We start from the raw sequence: 23,368 nt of genomic DNA on the forward strand, positions 1-23,368 counted from the left end.
CTCGGTAAGGCCGTCGAGCATCCAGGCCTGTGCGCGATGAGGCAAAGCGCGCTGCCCCCAGGCGGGGCGGGACGGGGCGGGGGTGTCCCCGCGGCCTCCCGCCGGCAGGCGGCGCCCGCGCCCTCAGGCACGGCGGCATTCCCGGGCTCTGTTCCCGTTCCCGTCAGCTCGGGGGTCCCGCACACGGCGGCCTTACCGAGCACGGAAACTTCACGCTATTTACACATGTCAACGAGCAAGGGCAGCAGCATTCACTGGTTACAAATTACGTAACTTTTGTGTTAATCACTACTCAACCCCCATGTGCTGGCTCTGCCTCTCGCTTCTCATGTTAGTCAGTCATGTTAATCACAAGACAGCAGATTAATCCTAGCTGTCCAGCTACCGGCTACCTATTAAAAAAACCAACCAACGCCACGCTCGGCTCATCCCGCTCCGCCCCCGGCGGGGCTCGGTGCCGCCCCCTGTGGGGCGGGCCCGCCCCTCGGCGGTCACGGGCCCGCCCGGTCCAGCCATGGCGGCGGCCGGCGCAGCGATGGCGGCTGGCAGCGCCGTGTGGCTCGGCGGGGACGCGGTGAGGCGGCGGGGGCTGAGCGGGGCAGGGCGGCGGGGCCGGTGGGGCGGGGCTGAGCCGTGTCGTGTCCCCTCGCAGGTGGAGTGGGTGCTGTGCCCCTACGATGTCCATCACCGTGTCCCCCGCGCGTCGCTGGAGAGGCACGCGGCGTCCTGCCGGCTCCGCAGGATGGGATACTCCGCCGAGGAGGAGGTGGGAGCGCGCCTGGGGAAGCGGGGCACGGGGTTGGCGCTGCTGCCCTGGGCGCGCCGGCTGCGGCGGCCCCGGGCCTTGACCGAGCGCTTTGGTCCCGCAGGCCGAGATGTACGACTCCAGCTTTTTCTACGAAAACTTGAAGGTTCCCACCGTGGCCATGGGTGAGCGGCAGCGGGGACAGCGCCTGACGGGGCGGCACACACGGCTGGGGCTGAGGAGAGACCCCCGGGGAGGTGCAGAGGGTGCCGGGCTGGGGGGACATCCCGGAGGGGGACAGAGATGTGGGACTGAAGGAGTTGGGGTCCTCACGGTAGCACAACCGCACTGCCTTGGCAGCTGTAAGCTCCCCAGGACCTCCTGAAAATCTTGAGCGTTTCAATCAGTAGGTTAGTTTTCTCAAATTGTAATTTGCAATTTGCCTTAATTTATCGTTTTTATGCTTCTATCACTGTGCAATTCAACTCTGTAGGTCGCTTTTATATTTTCGTCTTAAAATCCAAGAAGGATCTGTTTTTATCTCTTAGGAGTTTCTTTCTATATTCTCAGTCCCCACTCTTGAATCAAATTCAGAAAGTGTATTAAAATGCATGCTTAGAAGGTGGGGAAGCTGTCCCTAGAATTTGGAGATAAAGCAATGGTATAGAGAGCAATATACATACATTTCTTTTTCCATGTCTTTGTAACCCACAAATACAGTTTTTCCCTTAATTTTCTCCCCTCGTTTCAAATATGTAATGGATAAAAATTACATTTTTAGTTCAAATGTCCCCTTGTACATGAATGAAACTATGGCGTTCTGTACCATACCATAAGTCTTGTTATAGAGGTTGGGGAATAAAGACTAGCCCCATCAAGTACCTGAGAACTTGCTGTAAAAGGTGTACGATTTTATTTTCTTCTCTGCTTGCAGATAAAGACCTGCAGTTTCACATTGTTAAGCAGGCTAGAGCCCAAAGTGCAGAGGAAGGTGCAGGCTACAGCGAAGGTAAGGAGCAAGCAAATACTGACTTGGCTTCACCAGCCTCCTGTGGAGAACTGCTCTTGTCTCCCTCCTTGCTGCTTCCTTCATTCCATTGAGAACTGCTGTGAGGAATTGCACTTCATTTATTTTTAATATTCCTTCTGCTGCATATCTTGGAGTATGATTATTTTCTATACTTGGGGCAACTAGATGAGAGACTTTGAGTCTGTTGTGCTCATACCTCTATTACTTTCAGGACTTGAAAAACCAAACGACCTGTGTTACTATGTTGGATTGTTTCAAGACTGAACTAAGAAGTTGTATAAGAACTATGCTGGCACGTTTGCAAATGCGATGTTGTCCTTTGTTACTGCTCCAAGCTTGCTAATTCCTTTCTGTTTCATTTTTCCATGGGTTTTGTGACCAGCCAGGGGACCAGGCTAGAATGGAATCTTTGGAGGCTCAGATTTAAACAAAGTAGAAAAATAGGGCTCCCTGTGGAGTCTGTAGAGCTTTGGTGTGTGGTTGAGAAATTACTGCAACACCTGGAAGAACATTTGCTCTCTGCAGACTTTGGTTTGTTAAACATATGTGGGCAGAAGGAAAAGGGACACTGAAACTTTTCTGACAGTGAAATACAGTAGCACTTGCTCAGACAGTTTTTCATGTTTTCTTTGTTTGTCTGGCATAGCAAATAGAGGCTTAATGGACAGTTGCTTGGGAAGGAGATTTTCTGGGATGAGCACTGTTTTGAGCATGTCAGGAGCTTTTCCCCTGAAGGGAAATGGGAACTCATTAATTTGACACAAGCACATCCAGGTAGAGAAGCAGCAGACAAACCTTTTGTGGAGTGGTTCATTGCAGAGGTGCACCAGTGAGCCACTAGATGCCAGTGTTCACTGCCCAGATTTCCCTGCAAGTTTGCCTTTCTCTGAGGATAACACTAAAACTGGATTGGTGGTTTTCAGTGGTAACTTGACCTGTTGTAACGTTTATTAACTTGTTTGTTCAGTTTAAAGTCTTTGGCAACAGAAACAAATGAAAAATAATTTTCCATTTAAAATTTCCTTTTGACTCACTGTCTCAAAGTAATTTTCTTCCTTTGTTTTCTTTCTTTTTTTCAATTCATACCATATTTAGAATATTCGCATAACTACATTGTTGAAAAGAAAAACTAGTCTTAATCGCAAGTTGTGTAATTTCTCTAAAATCACAAGCAGTAATTATCAGTGCATTTTTATGGATTTCTGTGATGCTGTAAGAACAGTACATTTTAAAAAGAGACTTCTAGTTTTTGTTTAAATCCGTTTGTTCATGTTAAAACAGTTCTTGTTTAGGTTCCAAGTACAGTAATAATGAATTCTTGTATTTTAGGTTTCTTTGTAGATTTATTGTGGTTTCTCTTCCTCTTGTTTGGTATCTTTAGTGATAGTAGGAGGTGAAAGATTGCCCAGCTTCCATTAAGAGTGGAATAAGCTGGAGAAGCTCTAGGTTTGCTGTTGTTAAGGGTGTTGCATACACCCTTCTTATGTGTTGGCTCTTTTGTCTGTCTGGAGATGTGTGGGATCATGTTGGGAGAAGCAGAATTATGGAGGTCAGATCAGTGGTTGCTGGAAAATTAAAAGTTTTTGACTAAAATGTTTTTTTGCTGGCAATGTCCTAGAGCTCAACCTGTATTGCATCCTGTATCTTTGGGGAAGTCACTTAACTGCTGTTGCAATGGATTGAGAATGGATTGATTTGTTTGGAGTCATATGTGTTTTAACTGGGAATGGGAAAGAAGAGTGTGCAGGCAGTGCATTTGTTTCCATAACTTGAAGTCAGTTATCTGAACTGATCTGGAGCACTTTGAAAGTGCCTTTGTAGTCCTTTTAGCTATAAATTCCTGTGACAGTCTGTTATAAAAGCTCTGTAGAGAAGGTGACTGTGTGAGTGAGACTGATTTGCGCAGTACTTGGTTATCTAATCTCCTAGAAGCTTTTATTCTTGTTGGCAGAATAGGTATTTTGCAGCTAGTACTTCACATAACATTTTAGGAGTAAGATAAACCCACAGGTTAGAGCTGCAGCCTTTCTTGATTTAGCTTGTACACCAAGAGCTGAAACTCATGGGAAGTTACAGAGGGTTGTTTTGATCTAATCTAGTATGATTCCTTCCTGGCATATGAAAATGTGTCTGTAAGCAATCAAGAGGGGTTATACAGCCAGCATTGGGCTTGGGAGGGATCTTTGAGTAGTTTTTATCTTTTCAAATTAAGAAGGTTGAAACTTCTTACAAATACGTAGGGGAAGGATGAAAACAGCCTGGGAGTTTATTGCACTTAGTTTGTTGAGCTTCTTGGTATTTTCCTGCATAATTATGCTACTTTACAAGTAACAACTCTCTGTCCAACCTCCAGGATCTTACTCATTACTGCCCATAGAAGTTCCTCAAAACCACAAGCGTTTCACCTGTGACCTGACCCAAGCTGACCGCCTTGCTCTTTACGATTACGTTGTTGAGGAAACAAAGAAACAGAGGTCTAGATCCCAAATAACGGAAAATGACAGTGATCTCTTTGTGGATTTAGCAGCGAAAATCACCCAAGGTTTGAAGAATGATCTTTGTTGAATTTATGGCTCAGAACTTTCAGTTTGTCCTGTTACATGATTTTTGTTGAAAGCCAAACAGAATTGGTTGTACTGTTTTTTTTTTTTTTTTTTTTGGTGGAGATACTGTTTTTAAAAGCCACAGCAAAGATCTGGCATCACAAAATGCTAGTTTGGTCTCCTTTGTGGTATTTTCCTTCTGGGAAAGCCTCAGTTCTCTGCTCTTGACACATGTATTGTGTGTATCTCAGTGGATGGACCTTCTGTCTTTGCAGCAGCTGACTCCAGGTTGCTTAATGTTACCAGTGTGCTGTGCAGCTTGGAACAGTTATTTGCTGTAAGATATGATGTGATTAAAGATCACTTAAGAGTCAAAGCTGAACAGGAGAGGTTGGCAGTCATCCAGGGGGAGCTCTTGAGCAACATACTTTGGTGTTGTCTGGGACCTCTCATCCCTGTTGAGTCATGCCAGTTTGTAACTGTACCAAGTGCAGCAAAAGCATCAGTGTCACCTTGCAGGCTCTGCTGAGCTGAGGAGGTGTGACAGTGCTTGTCATCTGCACAGGTAAATTTTTTTACAGAATCTGGCTTTCTCATTCTGTGTCTTAATGTAATACTGGCTTTGAAAACATGACCTGTATTTAGAAGGGGTTTGACTAAAGCACAAGCCCATGTATTGGTTTAGATCACAGTTTGGAGACTGAGATCACATAATAGCGTTTGCTTCGTGGCTTTTTACTTACGTATAAACAGCCAGCAAGAAGGCTGGGGAGGAAGATTGAGCTAAAATCACCATAATTACTAAATAGAGGAGGAACTTGAGAAAGAACACAATTATTTTATGTTTCTGAATGTATGAGGCCTGCACATCTGCAGGTGCTAATGTCCTGCTAATGATAGTTCGTTTTTTTCCCAATTTTTTGCTAGATGATAGTCAGAAAGGTCCGAAGTCCCATCTTGAAATTCTGGCTGAAATGCGAGATTACAAAAGGCGGCGGCAGTCATACAGAGCTAAGAATGTTCATATAACAAAGAAGTCCTATACTGAGGTGAGATTGGGAAAAAAAGAGGCTTTTTTGCACAGAAGTGCTTATTATATATCAGCATAAACAATTATATACTCTTTCAAGGAGAAATACATTTTTGCTTCTTTCATCCTGCTTTATTATTTTGTTGCAAACTGTAGAGGAATGTTTTTGGTTTGTTGCAGCAAATTACAATTAATGAGCATTTCTAACAGCTAAGTTTTGAATGTGAAAACGCCAGCAAGATACAGGTTACTATCATAAAATGGTGCTATTTAAATTTATTTAAATGCTTTTCTGCAAATAAGGCTTTCCATTCAGACATCTGATATACAGGGTTTGGGGAGATTTTTGTGGGGTTTGGGTTCTTTTGAGATGTTTACAGTTTGTCTAGTGCTAGTTCAGGCACTATCATGACCACGACATGTTTGTTTTTAACATATCTTAATCTCCAGGTGATTCGGGATGTGATTGGTGTACATATGGAAGAACTCAGCAATCAGTGGCAGGAGGAGAACAGGTTGGATAATGCAGAGATGTCTGAAGGAGGGAAGTCGAAGTCTTCAGGAAGGTATGCCACAGCTGACAGCTTCTTCAGGCATTGAACAGATTGTAATTTTATCTTGCCACCTTCTTCTAATAGCGCATACCAACCTTATCTGAGTCATATGCACAGTTTATTTTATTTAATTCTGCTAAGTTTTGCTTGAGAAGCTCTGCCTGCATGAAGGATGGAGAAAAATTATTAAGTATCTTTCTTTCAGAGATAAGTAGGCTAGTTGCAAGTAATTCAGCTAAACAGGTAGTTTCTGGTGGAGCTGGGGAATGAATAGTGCTCTCTCTGTGCCCAAATGTTTATATATGTTGTAGCTGGGTACAGAATGACACTTGGAAATACAAGTATATTCTTACCCTTCCCTACCACATGACATATATTAGATACATTACACCTCAGAATAAAGGTTCCCACAAAATAATAAATATGGGGAGGGTTTACAGTTCTTATCCCTGCAAATTCTGCTGTGCTAATTGGGATTGTGTTTTAGCTATACGTATTTCTGCACACCCTTCCCAACGTTTGTCACTGAAGTAAACGTGGAGTCATGACCTAGTAACTGCTTATTTGTGCCTCTTCAGCAGGTCTTTGAGAGGAGAATGTTTTTGAAACACACTAGAAAGTGATACTCTGTTCCCAGCATTAAAATGAAGATGAATTGAACAGTCTGCTCAGGGAGGTCCTGGAGTCTCCCTGTCTAGAGACATTCAAAAGCCACCTGGACATGTTCCTGTGTAACCTGCTGTAGATGACCCTGCCTTGGCAAGGGCAGTGGAGTAGATCTCCAGAGGTCACTTCCAACCCTAATAATTCTATGATTCTGTTAGATCACGACTTAGGTTTTCCAGCTGTAGGTTGCAGCTTAAGGCAGATGGTTGAAGAGTTAAAGATTTAAAGCGAAACAGAGTGAACCCCTTCTACTGCCTCTTGCTTCACAAGTGTTAAGACTGAGGAGCAGCATTTATAGGAAATAATTGGATTAAACAGTGTGCTGAGATACACACCTGCGATATACATATGGATTTGGGCCTCTTTTGGGAGGTACTGTATTTCTTAGAGAGATAGAAAGGCTTAATAAAAGCCTCTGTCACATCATTAGTAAGTCATTATATTACAAAACTGGTACTGGAAACAGTGACTGTGAAACTATTTTTATTGATGAAAATCACTTAAGTTTATTTTCAGAAGGGAAGACAGGCGGTCAGCTTCAGTGGACTCACGGCAGTCTGGGGGAAGCAGTAAGGATATGGAGTGCACAAGACACAGGAGAGACACCAGCAGGAGTCCAAGTAAACGAAGAAGGAGTCGTGAGAGAGGCAGAGACTCTCGAAGAAAAAGAGAGAGGTGAGCAGAAACAGTGACAGCTGATTCCTGTTTCCAAAACAGGCAGCTGTAGACATTTTCTATGAGAATTTAGTGCAGAGGCTGAGAATATCTAGTCCAATTAAAAAGCTAGGCTAATCTCATGTGCAGTATGACAAGCCAGTAGCATAGGGCTAATAATACTAAACAAAACATGCTGTAAGATTATAAACTGTGGTCCACACTTCAGAATTTACTGTCACATCTGAAAAGTGACACTTTCTGCAGCATGCAGGACTGCGACAGTACTGTAACAGGCTGTTGATTTTACTCCTTGATCAACATTGTTAAATGGACAGTATGTTTCTCATCCACAACTAAATGCCTGTCATGTCTGATGATGATTTCTGCTCTAGACCTTAACAAATAGTATTATTTGTTTCACTAATATGCATACACTAGCCTTTCCATAATAGATGCTTCAAAACAATGCTGTTGCTCTTCAGTACTTCTGGACATACAGTTTAGCAAAAGAAAACAAATCTAGACCACACTTCTGATACTATGAACAAGGATGTATTTACATGTGCAGGACCACAGGTGTGTGGGACCTGTGTTTGAGCACACATGAGGACTGTTGTGCAGAAGAAAAGCTGCCTTGCCCCTTGTGTTTGGGTAAACGCATTGCATAACTGCGTGGGTGGCAATGATGGCTTGTCTCAAAGCTGGCTTCATTGCACCATGATGCCATTCATCCTAAACTAATTGCCACTCTGGCACCACATGACAAGGCTTGGTTAAAGCAGCATGGAAAATAAACTAAAAGCAGTGTACTTTCTTTCCTTAGAGGAGGAAATGACTACATTTAATGAAAGCTTTCCATTTTCCAAGTTGTTTTTTTCTCTTCAGACTCTCACTCTGAGCCTAACAGCCCACAAAATATTTGTTTTTGTTTCAGGGATGAAGACAAGTATCACAACCATAAAAGAAGAAAGTAGAAACAAGAACCTGATGATTTTGTTCATCAGGTGTTCAAAACATAACTTCCACAAGAACTATTGTTATTGCTGTTTTGCCCAAGACAGTAAAGGTGTGCACGTAATATTGGTGTTGCATCGCACCTGTGCTGCTTGGAGACAAAAAAGTGCTAAGGTTTGTCAGGATGGAAGCAGTATATTTCAGATAATGTGTAAATCTGTACCATTTGTACATCTGTTAATAAATTATATTGATCTCTCATGTAGTTGAGTTATATTCTGACAAGGCTGAAGAATAAAATTTATGAGACATTGTATTTACTGGCCTTCCTGGCCCAGAGGTAGTGGATATAGAACAGAGCTAATCCCTGGAGTCCAGATCGGTTACAAACAGGGAAGGCATGAAGAGAGCTCCCTCTCCTACCTAACAGTGTCACAGTGCTTACTTACAGAATGTACGAGAGGGCAGATTTCAGAGTTCTCCAACAGGATAAAACATCTTCAACTACAACTGCTTCAACTACTAAATTATAAAATACTTAACTACTACATGGACAGTAACACAAATGTTAGTGTTCCCAAGCTCACGCTCAAAGAAAATTTGGATCAATAGAATCTGGCAAAGGTGATGAGAATGTAGCTCTCCACAGAAGCTGGGGGGAGGCATCAAGGACCCTTGGAATATTGCTGCGTAGCACATTCAAACATCAGGTGCATTTCCTTCCATCAGTAACTAGGAAGACTTCCATCCTGTGGACTTAACATACATATATTTGTGAAAGAGGTTGATAAAACAGACTTAAAATGCAGATAGATATTAAGGATGTGCAGTTCTGTTCATTCCTCACACAATTTACTTCAGCAAGGTCAGTCGCCATCAGCCAAGCTTCTTGCCTCAACAAAGGAAGCAACTGTAAGAGAACAAGCTTGCAGATCCATCTTTCCTAAAACACTTCTGTTTGATCAATGTGCCACGAAAGGGTACTCTATGTTGTTCCTGGTTGTGGCCTTCTCAGTCAAAGGGAATCTTTCCAGTTTTACTGTAGCCTCTAGTATCCTTTTTCATACCCCAGTTTCTGCAATTAAGTGTGATTATCTGTCACAAAATATTTGGTCTAGTTTTGATGGATTGAGGCATCTATACCTGCTACCGCAGTCTAACCAAACAACTCTGTGTCAAGTATTCCTCACCTATGTGACAAATGCACTAGCTTTTCCTCTCAGAAAACAAGATATATTTTAAAACAGCTTTATTTAGACAAGTTTATCCAAAAATTAAAAAATATGCTTAAGTTCTGAAAGGGTTCTTAGTAGAGGGAAAACAATATGGAACCACTGCAGTCCTTGCCTTGATTTTGTCTACCAGCTCAGCCACAGGGTTCTCATTAAGTTCTTTCAGTAGGGCTTGGTAAAACAGTTTGTTTAAAGAGAGGATGTCCAGGAAGACAAGGTAGTCCAAGAGCCAGCTGTATTTGTGCCAGAGTCAAAATGAAGTCAGAGCTACCAGCAGCATAATGAGAAATGCTCCAATTACAGCTGCCCTGGCTTAACTGAATTCCATGTTTTACTTAGCAGTCACTTAGCAAATGTAGGTAGGAAGCTTGGTAACAAAACAACTTTTGCTCAATATAAGCAGATGAGTGAAGGGGTCGCTCCCTAGGGGGGGCCATCAGAATCTGAGCCAGGAAAACAATATAACCATGTATTCAATCAACATCCTCTGAAGGGCCATCTCAAGAGAAGGACAAGAAAAGGGAATGCTAGAGAAGAGGATCACGTCGTTCTGTGCAAATTATAGTACTTTGAACACAAATTATTTTCTTGAACTTATTTATTCCTTCCTTTTTTTTTCCCTCTCACCTCATGCTGAAGAGTAGGGTTGATCAATAAAATATGAAGGAGTATGGCAGGAAGTGTCTGATCAGGACCATGCCAGAGTGTTTGTCCCTGGAAAAGAATAGGCCAAATTTTTTAAATGGCACTTTCACACGGTAAATCCTAGTGTGATGGACAAGATACAATTTAGGGCCATATGAAATGCAAGCAAAAGGGGTATGATTAAAAAGCGGTTCTAACTAAAAACTGTCAATCTGATAACTAATGATGAAACAGTTCATTTGTATGCTCTTGTTTTGGAGCTCCCATGAACTTGGAGCTGATGGCAATCTAAGACAGTGTATGGAGTTTGCGTGGCCATGCTTTTCAGGGGGAGGTGGGGGTTACAGTGGTGTCTTCTGTGAGCTTCTGAGAGAAGCTTCCCCCACGTTCACCAGAGCCAATGCCAGACAGCTCCAGGACAGACCACCAGTAGCGATGGTGGTAGTGCCTCTGAGGTTGTGTCAACCCACCACGCACAGAAAAAACAATTCCAGAGAGATGGTAGAAACAGTTAAGTGCCTTTATGCAAACATGCTACACAGGCAGCCCGTGGAGGACAAGCCTTTTATAGATCTTTTTAAATTGGTGTATTTCATGTGACCTATGTGTGACTGTGGATACAATGAGAGAACTCTGTCTCTCTCTCTGGTTTATTATCTATGTTAAATCAAAGGAACACCCCAGAAGATGCTGCTGGTTCCAGAAGCAGTAATATGGAGATGTTACAAACCTGTCTATAACAGCTTCCTACAGGGAAAATTATACCACCATACAGAGACCTCAATATTTCAGAGAAAGATGGATAAATAACAATTCAACGGTGCAAAACTGAAGTTGACAAAAAAAACTCTGTATACTTTCGATACAATCTTAGTCAATCCTTACTCCAGTCATCATGGCTATGTCCAAAAGATGGACCATTCACCTAAAATTAAAGGCTTGTGGAGAACCCTGAGGCAACTGATACATTAAAATTCCTTGCATAGATTTTTACTTACGCTTGTTCTTTAATTCCTAGGAGGAATGCTGTAGTTTCTGTCTTTGATATCTCTCCATCAATATCGGCCAAATACAAATAAAGGAATGAGAATGTTTCGAAGGGAATTCGAGCAGCTCCACCTTCTGGGTCTCTTGTTAGGATCTCGCAAGCCTGTTTCAGGGAAGTCAGTAAGGACTGCAGGGGATTCCGGCAAGAAATGAAAGGAAAAGTATCTGAGCCACGAACATCCTTGCAATACCATGACAAAATCCATGCTGTAAGCCATTAAAAGGGAGGGTAAATGAGATGAAGGCGTTATCATCGTTGCCTAGCTTTAAACCCCAAATTTACTCAAAGGTCCAAGGATGGAAACAATGATGCAGTTCTAGTAGCGACAGGAGTGAAAAATACCAGAATCTTGTGATGTTTAAAGACTGCATAAGGCAATCTGAGCTCTCTCTCCATAAGGACCAAATTGTTCTGTTCTGCTATTGTAAAAGCTCCAACATCACTGAATCTAGTAGAAGATCTTTTTGTGTGTATATTATCTCAATGTTTCTAAAGGAATTCTCAGCAGCAGTTAAGACAGACAAATCTGTAACCTCCAGAAAATGAGTATAGATTTGGTGGTTTTATTATTATATTACATTATAGTATAGTATAGTATATTAAGATTATATTAAGATTATATTTTGGCTGATATTTACTATTTCCCCTATCTTATGCAAGTTCCATTTTAATAGATAGTAGAAAAAGCACTGAGGCAAAAAGCATTTAAAGAATACTTCAGTTTAGTCAAAGGCCAGTAACATCTGAGTTACCTTTAAAAAGCATGCCTCAAACTACTAGTTCCAAATAAATTTTGAAAAAATCCTTCCTTTACTATGGTGTTGATAATCCAGTGCTCTATGCATCCTGAGCTATATGGGGAAAATGTGGAAAAATTCAGCATTGAGTTTCATTCAAAGACTGGTTGGATGCCATTAAAGATACAAATAAAACCACACACAAAATATAAAAGCACAAAACCAAATCCACACAGGCTTTCTTCAACCTAAGTCTCAATATTTTTCACTGTTTTACTGTTTTAATATTTTACTCTTATATTTTCATTAACAAGTAAGCAATCTCTATGTAGAAAGGTAGTATTTCCTAATTAAATATTCCCAGTAGAATAGCAATACTTAAAATAAATGCAGTAGCTGTTTAAGATCTAGAACAGAGGCCAAAGAAATGTCATCTTACAATCCTCTAACAGTTTTACTTGATTTATCTCTTCCTTTGGGAAGCTTCTCAGGGAAAAGAGAGGCAGCTGACTAGTATAATGACCAACTTTACATTTTGCATTTGGCTACCCCTCTACTGCTGCCCTTTCTGGTCCTGCGACTCCAAACTGCCATGGTTTCTCTCTCACAACACAGCAAAGCTATTTATACTAATTTTTCCACCTTTGAAAGACAATTGAACAGGCTACCTGTGTGGTCATTTCTCCAAGGCTTTTGTAAAAATGCATTGGTGATTAAGAAAAAAGATTATTCAGACTGGTGCTCTTAGTAAGTCATATTTGTCTTCTCTTGTATCTCAACTGTGACCCTGTTAGACTGTGAATACAATTTACAGCTGCAGGAAATGAATGCAAATTTCTTGTGTGTGTCTTTCTCTCTCGTTTAGGAAACCAAGGTTTAGGTTATGTAGAATTGAAATCAAACAATTCACTTAATATTCAAAAGGACAGTGAGATGGTGAAATTTAGTCTGTCTAGCTCCATCAGAATTATGTTCCTGTGACTTTGTTTTTGGTTTTGCTTTGTTTGGGTTTTTTTTTGTGGGGAGAGAGGGGTTGTTGTTTTTTAGATATGTAATGTTGCTGTTACTATTTTTAAATGAAGAAAAGAGCCCAAACTATGAGGTCGTTTTGGGAGGGAGACTGGAATCAAGAAATACAAATTTGAAATAAAGACAGACAGACAGATAGACAGACAGACAACTGCACAATTGCATTGCCAGGCCAGGTTAACATTCAAGGCTTTCAGGTATCGCATCATTCACAAAATATTATTTCACATATATTTTCTTTTTACTACCTCTTCTTCCCTAGTGTAGAAATCATTGGAAGTATTATATTTTATAAGAACATCAGCTTAATGCATTTTATAATCTTTCATTCTGTTACAATGCTCTGCTGAGATTTTATTACTGACATTAAAAGAATTAAATGTAGCTGTAGGAACATTAAGTGCTGCTGAGAAAATTTAATTGGCTACACAATCAATTAAAAATAAGTTCTTTAATTTCTCCCTTCAGTTCTTCTTCATGGACATTTACAATGATGCCATCACCATCATTCCTCCATTATCCTCTCTCACACAGTACGAGCTCCCTGCAGACACACTTGCGCTTCTACTGCCACTCCAGTAAACTGAGGACTTAGCCACCTTTCTGGTTAAGTTCCCCAGACCAAAATCTGATGGGCAACAGAAGGAAACATCCAAGCCACTTTGCCAACTGCTGCAAAAGCAATCACCATTCCCCAAACCTATCTGCATTAATTGTTCTATGGTCTATCTTGTATATGGATCCTAGACAACCACTTGTGTTTGGATATGAGGGCTCCTGCTGTGAACATACCTCACCAAGCACGCTGCACCCAAGTGCCAGAAACTTCATCCATTCCACCTCCTCACCAAAATTGTCCAGTTGCAGGATAGCTCCCAGTTGCTCCTCTGGCAAGCCCAAATGCTTCCATTTTTCCCTCAGTTCTGCAATGGTCACTGTGCCTTTGGAAGAAAGCTTTGAACAAAATCACGGTACCACAATAAGAAGTCTGAAAACCAGAATGAATTTAAGAACAGTCTCCCCAAAATACTTCAACTACAGTAATTTCACGATTACAAGCCCCACTGACTATAAGCCACATCTCCGGGTGTTGGCAACATTTTGTTCTTTGTCCATACATAAGCCTCACCTGATTATAAGCCGCTCTGTCGTTCTCAGTGAGGACCCGCGTGCAACAAAGTTGCCAAGTAACAGACTCGAGGGATTGCGGGGTTTACTGGCTCGGCTCGGGTTGTGTGGGCTCGGCCCGCTAGGGGCTGCCGACAGGGCCAGGTGGCCCAGCTTGGCACTGCCGCTCGGCGGGGCTGCTAGGGGCCAGCTGCCGCTGCCACTGGGCTCGCTCACCCCAGCCTGGTGCTGCCCCGCAGTGGCAGGCGGGGACGGAGCCCGCCGGCACCCGTGGCGGTAGATGGGGATGGAGCCCGCCGGCACCCACAGCGGCGGCGGCAGGAGGGTAAGGAGCCCCCTGGCTCCCGCGGCGGCAGTGGCAGGTGGGGGCGGAGCCTGCCTGCTCCTGCAGCAGCAGGTGGGGACAGGAACCCCCTGCTTCCTCCCCGGGCCGCGGGGATGGCAGCACGGAGCCCCCGCCTCCTTCCCTCCCCGTGCTGCCTGCACTAAGCCCACCTGCACCCTGCACCCACCGCTCATCAGAGTAACCAATTTGTAACAATCACACAATCCCGGGTTTTACTGGCAGGTGCTCGGCTCGGCACCCTGGCTGCCACTTCGGTGGTTGGAAATTTCAGAAAATTTTTCACATATTAGCCGCTCCTGAGTGTAAGCCGCATTTCCAGGGTGGGAACAAAATTTTAGTCAAAATGGTGCAGCTTATAATCGTGAAATTACTGTACTTGACATTCTCTCCCCCATCAACTCCAATGCATCAGCATTCCTCAACAGCATTGTGCATTTGATAAAGAACAGCATGTACCTGTTTGTGCAACACCTTAAGGAGTCCTGGGGTCAAACCAGCATCTTTTTTCTCTACTGCTAAAGGCATTTCCAGCCTCTCCTTCACAGGAAGGGGTTCACCTTTAGACAAGGCTGAAAAATACCTAAGTGAATGAGAAGAGCAACACACCTCAATGCCCATGGCCATTACAAACTGCACAGAAGTAAATGCTCTTACAGTTCAGTGTAAGAATCTGCAGGCTCCACAGGAGCAGCAGCACCTGGCAAGCTGCCTGTGTGCACAACTCCCATCTTTCTGTGCCCAGAAACCACAGTCTTTAGACTTTATATGCTTCTTTTCACGACACTCTAATAATTCTTAAGGTATTTAAATTATTTTGTGCATGATATATTCAGCTCTTTTGATTGATGAACCTGAGGGTTCATCTGCTTAACATTACCCTTGTGCACTACCCAAAATGTACACCTGCCTATTCACATTACAACTCCCTCCTCAGCATTCCTGCTATTTCTGTCCACCCCAAAATAAAATGTAAGAGTAGATCATAAAGGGCACTGGATGCATATCCTTTTAATTATAAGGCTGCCACAACTTTAAGAGCTGCCTCTGTTTTAACTGGCCAGCAATCTGAATTGTGCAAGAAAAACTCAGTTTTTATTCAGATGCATCTAATTTACAAGTTTCTCCACTTGTCCTGACTCATCTGCCCTGGTCACCCACGTGCATGTCCACGCTATCCCATGCTGCGCAAATACCTGCTAAAATACACAGCAGGCAGCACTCCAGAACTGAATTAGTGTGACTGTATAGACAGAGATGCACAGTATGTATATACATACATCACCTGGGCTATTTTGCTGGGCTGCCTCTGCTCTTGCCAGTCCCACCACCCAGCAGGCTCCAGCTACAGAGGCAGCTGCCCCTCACCTCCACCACATTCCTAAAAAACGCCTAAAAAACCATTTTAAGGTGGTCCTGCTGGCTTTCTTCAACACTGCAGCGGTAACAATTCAGCTTCAGATTATTTTCTTTTTAACAGACAAGCCAGACTCCAGCCTGGCTTTGTTAACATCCTCCCCTCCCTCGGTACAAGGTACAGACATTTTCCAGTCCCCCCAGCTGAGAACATCTCACAGATACCTTTCAAGATCATGCCCACACAAACCATAGGACAGGAAAAAATTATAGTGAGCAGTTGAGGTACAAGAAAAAAACTAGATGTTAAAGGAGAAACACTTAAGCATCTAAATCAACTTTATGGCAAGAGATTTATTATCTCTTGGATATTATCCAAGATTAGTGGATCATCACTTCAGTGGTGCAATTTTTCAGGCACTTGTTCCAGAAAGAAAGAAGAGAAACTAACCGAGCGTAAGAATTAGAAAGCTAATGTCTACCTTTTCCTTTAAATTCCAAAAATTGAATCTCAGATGAGAGAAGAAAAACCAAACCAAAGCAAACCAAAAGGAAAAAAAATTGGTCTTTCAGATAGAAAAACTAATAACAAAACGCAAATTAAAATACATTTTTCTGTATGGAAATCCAGCTATTTCAGAAGTAAGCCAGCCCTAAACATCAAGGACAGAAAACAAATAAAATGCCACACTATTTTTAAAAGGCTTACATGCTGCATTAATACACAGAAGTGTATATGCAGTGCACATGCTGATGTAATATTCAAAGCTACATCCACTATACAATAAAGAGGAGAGTGAGGTTGTGAGGGTCCATACATATAGCTCTCTGTTGTTAAATGGACATCATACTTACGCAGCTGCCCACTGCAAAACATCAAAAGGCTGAGTCCTAATAGCAGCTTTAGTAAATTGCTTCAGAATATCAGGTAGCTCTGGGGGGATTTTGATCTGCTGAGCACAGAACATGGTTTCCGGAAGAGGCATGGTGTCCAGTTACAAGCACCTGAAAGAAATAAAACAGCAGCTCACAGATGCAGAATGTGAATAAAAAACTGTATGTGCTCACACATGGGAGTGAACAGTGCCTGTTCCCAAATTCCCTCCTGTCCTACTTGATAGCTGGGGCTGCTGGAGAGCTGCCAGACTTGGAAGGGTAAACAGACAAGCCCTGCATAGCTCTAGAAGATTTTGCGGCTACACCAAGTAAAACATTGCAGCTAGGTGAGGAGAACTAGTACTCTAACATGTGACTTCAGAGAGTTTTAAACTGATTTTTCCCCTCAAACCTACCACAACAAAAATTTGTCAAATGGGCAGTCCAGACAAATCACACCACATATGCCAACATAAAAGGCATCTACATTGACAAAGAAAATCTTGGCATTTTTGTACAGATGCCAGAGTACGCAGATGACCAAGTTTCTACTGTGTTTATGCATTCAAAAATGCTGTAGCAAAAAGTTACTAATTTGTGCTTGTGACAGACTTTGCATGAGACAATTACAGCAATGAGGAAAATCATTCACATGTGCTTCAAACACACAGCACATTTTTCTCATACAGCTCTACAGGTGCTTTTGTTTCGTTCAGGATGTAACATTTGTTGCAAGGAATCCTGTTTCCCAAGATCCAAAAGAAGGGACAAAGATAGGCTATTGTATGGTCCTTCTCCCATCATAGCAGTGGGGTACATTTGGTGGGAAACTCTCCTCATAACTTCCAGGACAAAATATGGCATGCTTAAGTTGATTTAGCAACAAGAACCTAAAACAGTTATTTGCAGAAACGAAGAGCAGTAAAAGCAACAGCATCAAGAAAGGAACCAATGTAACAGAATCCTCTATCCTTTCAGACTTTTTTAATTTTTAAGATAAGAGTACCTGGCAGGTGGCTTTCCCATGTGAATTTTCCTGTAGTGGAAAATAAAAAATTTAAAAGTCAGTGATAGAGCAATGGAACTGCTGTGACTCAAGGCTCCTTTGAGGATCAAACCATATTTAGAACTTTATTTATGAAGAAATGCAGACAGGGCACAGCATCTTCACCACTCCAATGCAGCCAATTTGCATCAGGAAGAGACTTCAAAGTGCGCATTTAATTACCACATTGGTCACGCATTTTCAGTAATGAATCAAAACCACAGCTCTAGCCAAGGAACTGAAGCTGAAGGCAAAAAAACCTGAGGATTTCAGGACAACAGAAAAATTTGGAGGAAGGAATATAGGTGTGTGTGCATGTACCCTTAGGAAGCAGTCAAACAAAATAATAAAAATATAATCAGGAAAAAAAAGTAGTGCAAGAGCTGCTTTTCTACAGTAAGCTATTAATCACAGAGTCCCACAGAAGGCCAGGGGTTGCCAGAGACTTCTTGGAGGTCAGCTGGTCTGACCCCCTGCACAACCTACGGGCAGGGACCCCAAGATCCATGTCCAGCTGCGTTTCAAGAATTTCCAAGGATAGAAACTCCACACCCCGCTGGGCAACCCGTGCCAGTGCTTGGCCACCCTCACACGGAAAAAGTGTTTCTTCATGTTCTGCCGGAACCTCTTGTACAAATACACACGCACACACCTGATAATCAAAGAAGAGCAGAGCTAGGTCAGGCAGCTCTGCACCCCTTCACCCTCGTTACTCTCGCTACAGACAAAGATCAGCTCATCACTTTCACTTCCCGTTAGCTCTTATTTCTATTTCTTTCCTACCACGCCCCCCAAGCCAGCCAGTCCCAGGTGCTCAGGAAGCAAGGCCAAGGCGTGTCCGCACAGAGGGGACTGCCCGAGCCGCGGGTGCCCGCGGCCCACCCGCCCCGAGCTGTGGGGAGGCAGCGCCGGCGGACAGCGGCCCCGGGCGGCCCCTCGCCGGCCGGAGGGAGCCCAAGGCCGCCGCACGGCCCCAGCACCCCCGGGCGGCCGCCCCGGAGCTCGGGGAAGGCCCGGGCACGGCCCCTCACCTGCCCCGCTCCGCGGCCCCGCTGCCCGGCAACGCGGAGGGACGAGCCGGCGGCCCGGGCGCTGGGCGGGGAAAAACCTTGACGGCGGCGAGGGTTAAAGGGCAAGAGCAGCACCTGCTTTGTACAAACTTTTAAAAGGCCCAGACCATGGATGAGGGGATTGAGTCTGCCATTAATAAATTCACCGACGCCTGCAAAGTGGGTCGGAGTGGGCTGCAGGGTACAGCGGCTGAACATGAACCAGCAATGGGCCCCGGTGTCCAGAAAGGCTGGTGGCATCCCGGACTGTAGGAGCAGTCGTGTGGCCAGCAGGGTGAGGAAAGTGATTCTTCCCCCGCACGCGGCCCTGGTGAGACTACACCTCAAATCCTGCGTCCTCTCAATTCAGGGAGGAACTGGAGGCTGTGCAGGGAAGGGTGACAAAGCTGCTGCAGAGCGCAAGTCCTGTGAGGGGAAGCTGGGGGTGTTCAGCCTGGAGAAGCAGAGTCTCAGGGTTGACGTTTTTGCTCTCTACAACTGCCTGAAAGGAGGCTGTAGGCAGCTGAGGGTCGGCATCTTCTCCCAGCCAACCAGTGACAGAGTAAGAGGGCATAGTCTTAAAAGTCTTAATGTTCCCTGCCATAGCATATGTTGGACATTAAGAAGAATTTCTTCACAGAAAGTGGCATAGATAGTGGAAGGGTTGATCCAGGGAGGCAGTGGATTCACCATCCCTGGTGCTGTTCAAGGAAAAACTGCATGTGGCACTTTGTGCCGTGGTCAAGTTACTAGGGTGGTGTTCAGCCATAGGCTGGTCTTGACCTCAGAGATCTTCTCCAACTTAGTTGATTCTGTGAGCATCTTAGCACCATGTTATTGGCAGAGCCCATGGCAGGGAGGGTGGTTCCTGCAGCCTGGGCTCCCAGCAGCATGGCCCCTGACCACAAGGATGCTCTACTGGGGAAGCAGTGTTAGGGTGGCATGTCCATCTTGTCTTTGGTATTCCTGCATCTCTTTTCCTGGCTTGGATGAAATGTGAAGAAATGCTAACTAAGCTGAAAAAGAGGGCAATGTATCCCCAAAAATTCTGTTTACTCGCAGCAGCTGCTACTTCCAAGGACAGCTCAGCCTCAAGCAACCTCTGCTGGTCAGGCTCCACAGACGTGGACATTCAGGATAGCAGCACCACTGAGAGTCTACCATCACTGAGAGCAGCATAGCCAATGCCAGCTGCTTCTCAGCACCTGCTGATCCAGACTGACACCATGAGGCAGCGTGGCTCTCCCACTGCTCCAGGATGTGAGGAACCAAAATGCCCTCTCTGCCACAAAGTCTTGGTGGACAGCTAGGAGTCTTCTTTCCACTGCAGATAAAAACAGCACTAGAGGGAACCTGACTGGCATCCTCTGTAAAGACACCAGCACATCTCTTGGTTATAAAGCAATACCTCTCCTGTATCTTCTAACATGGACTGTACACAACCCAAGCACTCAAATCAACTTGGTAATAGGATTATTCACTTCATAAAGCCTTCACAAGCCATTGCTCCAAAGAAACTTGGGTGCTGCATGCTCGAGACAGGCCAAGCAGTTACTGCAGAAGCACACAATCTTATTTGTAACCAGACCTTTTTAATCCACCTCATGTCCCCCACTGATGAACATGCAAGGCTGTGCAGGACAAAGATAAAATGGTGGGCTCCAGAAAGCAATAAGCACACATTTTAACAACCGTTTAATCTTTCATAAAACATGAATATTTAGCATAAGCTATAAGCTAATTATTTGGCCTTAAAATATTTTGCAGATTCCTGTAACTAATGAAAACAGCAGACTTCTGATATACAAGGACGTGTTTCTATCCTTCAGTTGTTTTAAAGCATCTACTCATTTAAGAACACTACAGCAAGAAAATATGAAGCAAACATTATCCTGCAGGAGCTTATAGAACAGAATTCAATTAAACTGATTTCAAAGTGCAGTTGTTCAAAGGCGTCTAGTGATAACAGATAAAGTTTCATATTATATGTGATCCTTGCACACACTTGAAACTATCCTTAAAATGGTGAAAATGTAAATGTCATACTCTTAATTCTTCCAGCAATTTGGTCCAGTGCAGTGAAATCATGCATAAAGCTGCCACACTGTATTATGGGAAGCAGCAGCATGTAGGTGGAAATTTTTTTCTGTATTTAATGAGATGTATTTTCATAGAATGGCCTGGGTTGAACCTTACAGATCACCTAGTTCCAACCCTCCTGCCACAGGCACGAGCACTTTTACTAGACCAAGCTACTCAGAGCTCCATCCAATCCGGCCTTTAACATTTCCAGTGATGGGGCAGACACATCTTTTCTGGGCAACCTGTTCCAGTGTTTCATCATGCTCACGGTACAGAAATTCCTAACATCTAATCTAACCCTACTCTCTTTCAGTTTGAAGCCACTTCCCCTTGTCCTGTCACTACATGCTCTTGTAAATGCTCTCTTCATATGAATCTATGCTGCTTCCTAGAACTGTTTCCTCCCACTGTACCAAGTCTTGTATATAAAGAACATCTAAAAGTATATCCACAGATGTAATTGTTGCTTTATAGCAGCATTGCCAGAAATGTTGCTATAAAGCAGCATACCTTAGAATTTCTGCTGCTTCCTACTTCCATGACTCCTGCTAACAACTAGTCAAAATATGCCATGGACTCTCCATTCTAATCCAGCAGTATTTTAAAATCACATTCCTTACCTAACTCTAGCAAGTCACTTAGGCAATTTGTATCTGCTGAACACGGCACACCCAGCACAGCTCTGCACTATTTAGGCTCTAATACAGAAACTCTATCCAATATAAATAAAAGCTTTGCAGTGTTCTCTGGTTTTGTAAGCAACAAGGAATTCTAAGTAAAACTAATATCCTTTTCCAGGAAAACAAAACAGGTCTTGAAAGGCAAGCAAGGTTAAATACCATTCCCTCTTCCTACACCTGATGTCAGGTACCTCCAGACGTTGGATTTCACCTTCTATAGGGGAAAATACCTCTGCAGCTTGGGTGTTGGTCAGTATTCAACAGATAAGAGATAATAGCAGGTAAGCAGATAAGGAGAAAAACTGCAGAGCAGTGATAGAGTTTTGCCATTACTTCATCTCTTGGTATTATACTGAACTAAAAACATTCCATTTATTTTGAAACTGTATTTGACCTCTGGAAATACAATCTTTTAGAATTTTCCATTATTGAGTAACTTTGATTTCACCATATCGTTTCTCAATTTATGGTTACTTCTTAATGAAGAAATTAAAACCAGAAGCACTGTTTAAAAAAATTGCTAATTATGCAATTCTTTAGTTCCAGCTACTAATTAAGAGAGCTCTAACTTACCATTATACTTCGTAAAAGTTGTTTCCTCATGCTTCAGAAAACAGCTTCTCTCATTTTGCATCCTGAATTTCATTACACTACCAAGACTCAATTCCTTGTTTAATGTTTTTACTGTTTGTACCATCATTTCTGCCAAGAACGTCACCCATTGCCCAGGCTGTACAGTGGCCATTATTCCCAAGGCAAACAATAAGAACACTGACCCTTATCACAAAACTTTTCCAATCTAGACACAAAAAAACGGAGTGACGTCCAAGGAAACAAAATGATGCTGATCAGCATGCCAGGCAATCAAACCCCAGTAATTTGTGCTTTGTGAGGTACAGGCCTTTGTGAGGCTTTTTAGAGTTCTCTGAAGAATACTGCAGCTGCTGTGAAGACTTTTACACAAGCATACGGGAAGGCAAGGAAAGAATTAATGCACTCAGTTGAAAAGTGATGTGAGCACCGTAATAGGCTGAAGTTGGCATCTTACGGAGGAAGTCACTGACACAAAGCAGTTACAGGTACCAAAGGGCCCTTGGAAACAAAATCAAGTAACTCTGGCTTCACTCAATAGAGAAGGGGCAGACAGAAAAGATGCAGAGTTTTAACTATTTTTAATCAATATAAAATAATCTGTGTAAAAACAGTCAAAGCCATGCTGCAATTAACTTCTCTCAATAAGCACAAGATAGCTATAGAGCCATCTGACAGTTCTTTTATGAAGGCCTGTAAAACTAGCAAGAGCATTAGATTCTCAACACACAAAGGGGATACAATTGAGCCAGTACACACCTCCAACCCCTCCAGTCGAGACCAAGGTCAACACAAATTGTGGTGGAAGAGTGTGCGCGCACACACACACACACACATATTCTTTCCAACTTGAAAAATAATAGGAGCCCGCATCACTCCAGAACAGATGGAAGCCACTGGTACAGTTCTCATCAGCTGTCTCAGAAACAACCACTTAACTTACAAGCTTACTTATCGAGTTTCTATGCCAGAGGAGTACACAGCACACAATAAGGCAAACCACTGAAATTTAAAACAATTTATAAAGTACTGTTATTTAATTCCTGTTCTCTACAACCTCCATATTCTTTCAAAAAATGTGTAAAAATAAGGAGATGAGATTTCTGGAAAGTTCACAATGGACAGTTCTGGAAACAAACTCCACCTGGAATCTGTAAAGCAATGCAAATGCCAGCACAACAGTTGGATTTGAAACCAGTTTTCCATAAAATAAAAGCAAATACAGATAATGTAAGCTACATCAAAATAGCTGCAATTCACATTGCATGACTGGCCTGATTTGCTATTTTCTTTAATGACTTGTAAAATACCAGTAGTAAGAAACAGCACAAGGGCTTTTTCTTAATAA

The 23,368-nt window shown here is 43.0% G+C and overlaps 2 protein-coding genes across 9 annotated transcripts; one reads left to right on the forward strand and one right to left on the reverse strand.

The window, feature by feature from the left end:
• Window positions 1–502: 502 nt before the first annotated feature.
• SNRNP48 (small nuclear ribonucleoprotein U11/U12 subunit 48) lies at window positions 503–8,813 on the forward strand. 3 transcript variants are annotated; one of them, XM_033082052.1, is made up of 9 exons: window positions 503–574; window positions 653–766; window positions 870–930; window positions 1,680–1,754; window positions 4,129–4,317; window positions 5,246–5,367; window positions 5,799–5,914; window positions 7,074–7,243; window positions 8,160–8,813. In XM_033082052.1, exons 1-9 carry the CDS (start codon window positions 515–517, stop codon window positions 8,447–8,449), a joined length of 1,197 nt encoding a protein of 398 aa, XP_032937943.1. In that variant the 5' UTR covers window positions 503–514; the 3' UTR covers window positions 8,450–8,813. The 3 variants fall into 3 exon arrangements, with proteins under 3 accessions (XP_032937943.1, XP_032937951.1, XP_032937962.1); XM_033082060.2 differs by having other exon boundaries at window positions 7,085–7,243; window positions 8,160–8,440; XM_033082071.1 differs by having other exon boundaries at window positions 7,088–7,243; window positions 8,160–8,234.
• ROPN1L (rhophilin associated tail protein 1 like) lies at window positions 5,921–22,494 on the reverse strand. 6 transcript variants are annotated; one of them, XM_033082103.1, is made up of 8 exons: window positions 18,650–18,705; window positions 17,580–17,609; window positions 16,553–16,702; window positions 14,801–14,924; window positions 13,663–13,824; window positions 11,055–11,230; window positions 10,039–10,125; window positions 5,921–6,063 (listed from the first exon to the last, which is right to left on the reverse strand). In XM_033082103.1, the coding sequence occupies exons 3-7, from the start codon at window positions 16,681–16,683 to the stop codon at window positions 10,062–10,064; spliced, it is 657 nt and encodes a 218-aa protein (XP_032937994.1). In that variant the 5' UTR covers window positions 16,684–16,702; window positions 17,580–17,609; window positions 18,650–18,705; the 3' UTR covers window positions 5,921–6,063; window positions 10,039–10,061. The 6 variants fall into 6 exon arrangements, with proteins under 6 accessions (XP_032937994.1, XP_032937985.1, XP_032937975.1 ...); XM_033082094.1 differs by lacking the exon at window positions 5,921–6,063 and adding an exon at window positions 8,852–8,935; XM_033082084.1 differs by lacking the exon at window positions 5,921–6,063 and having other exon boundaries at window positions 9,992–10,125.
• Window positions 22,495–23,368: the final 874 nt, after the last annotated feature.

The sequence above is a fragment of the Catharus ustulatus genome, chromosome 1 (assembly GCF_009819885.2).
Source record: "Catharus ustulatus isolate bCatUst1 chromosome 1, bCatUst1.pri.v2, whole genome shotgun sequence".
Classification (NCBI taxonomy): domain Eukaryota; kingdom Metazoa; phylum Chordata; class Aves; order Passeriformes; family Turdidae; genus Catharus; species Catharus ustulatus.

Bases quoted from the DNA above. Each gene is read 5' to 3' on its own strand.
- SNRNP48 (XM_033082052.1), top strand. From the start codon at position 515: ATGGCGGCGGCCGGCGCAGCGATGGCGGCTGGCAGCGCCGTGTGGCTC. The intron at 1,755-4,128 runs GTAAGGAGCAAG...TCCAACCTCCAG, and splicing joins AGGTGCAGGCTACAGCGAAG to GATCTTACTCATTACTGCCC. The intron at 7,244-8,159 runs GTGAGCAGAAAC...TTTTTGTTTCAG, and splicing joins TCTCGAAGAAAAAGAGAGAG to GGATGAAGACAAGTATCACA.
- ROPN1L (XM_033082103.1), bottom strand. From the start codon at position 16,683: ATGCCTCTTCCGGAAACCATGTTCTGTGCTCAGCAGATCAAAATCCCC. The intron at 14,925-16,552 runs GTAAGTATGATG...TCATTCACTTAG, and splicing joins GTTTTGCAGTGGGCAGCTGC to GTATTTTTCAGCCTTGTCTA. The intron at 11,231-13,662 runs GTATGTTCACAG...AATCCCCTGCAG, and splicing joins GGTGCAGCGTGCTTGGTGAG to TCCTTACTGACTTCCCTGAA.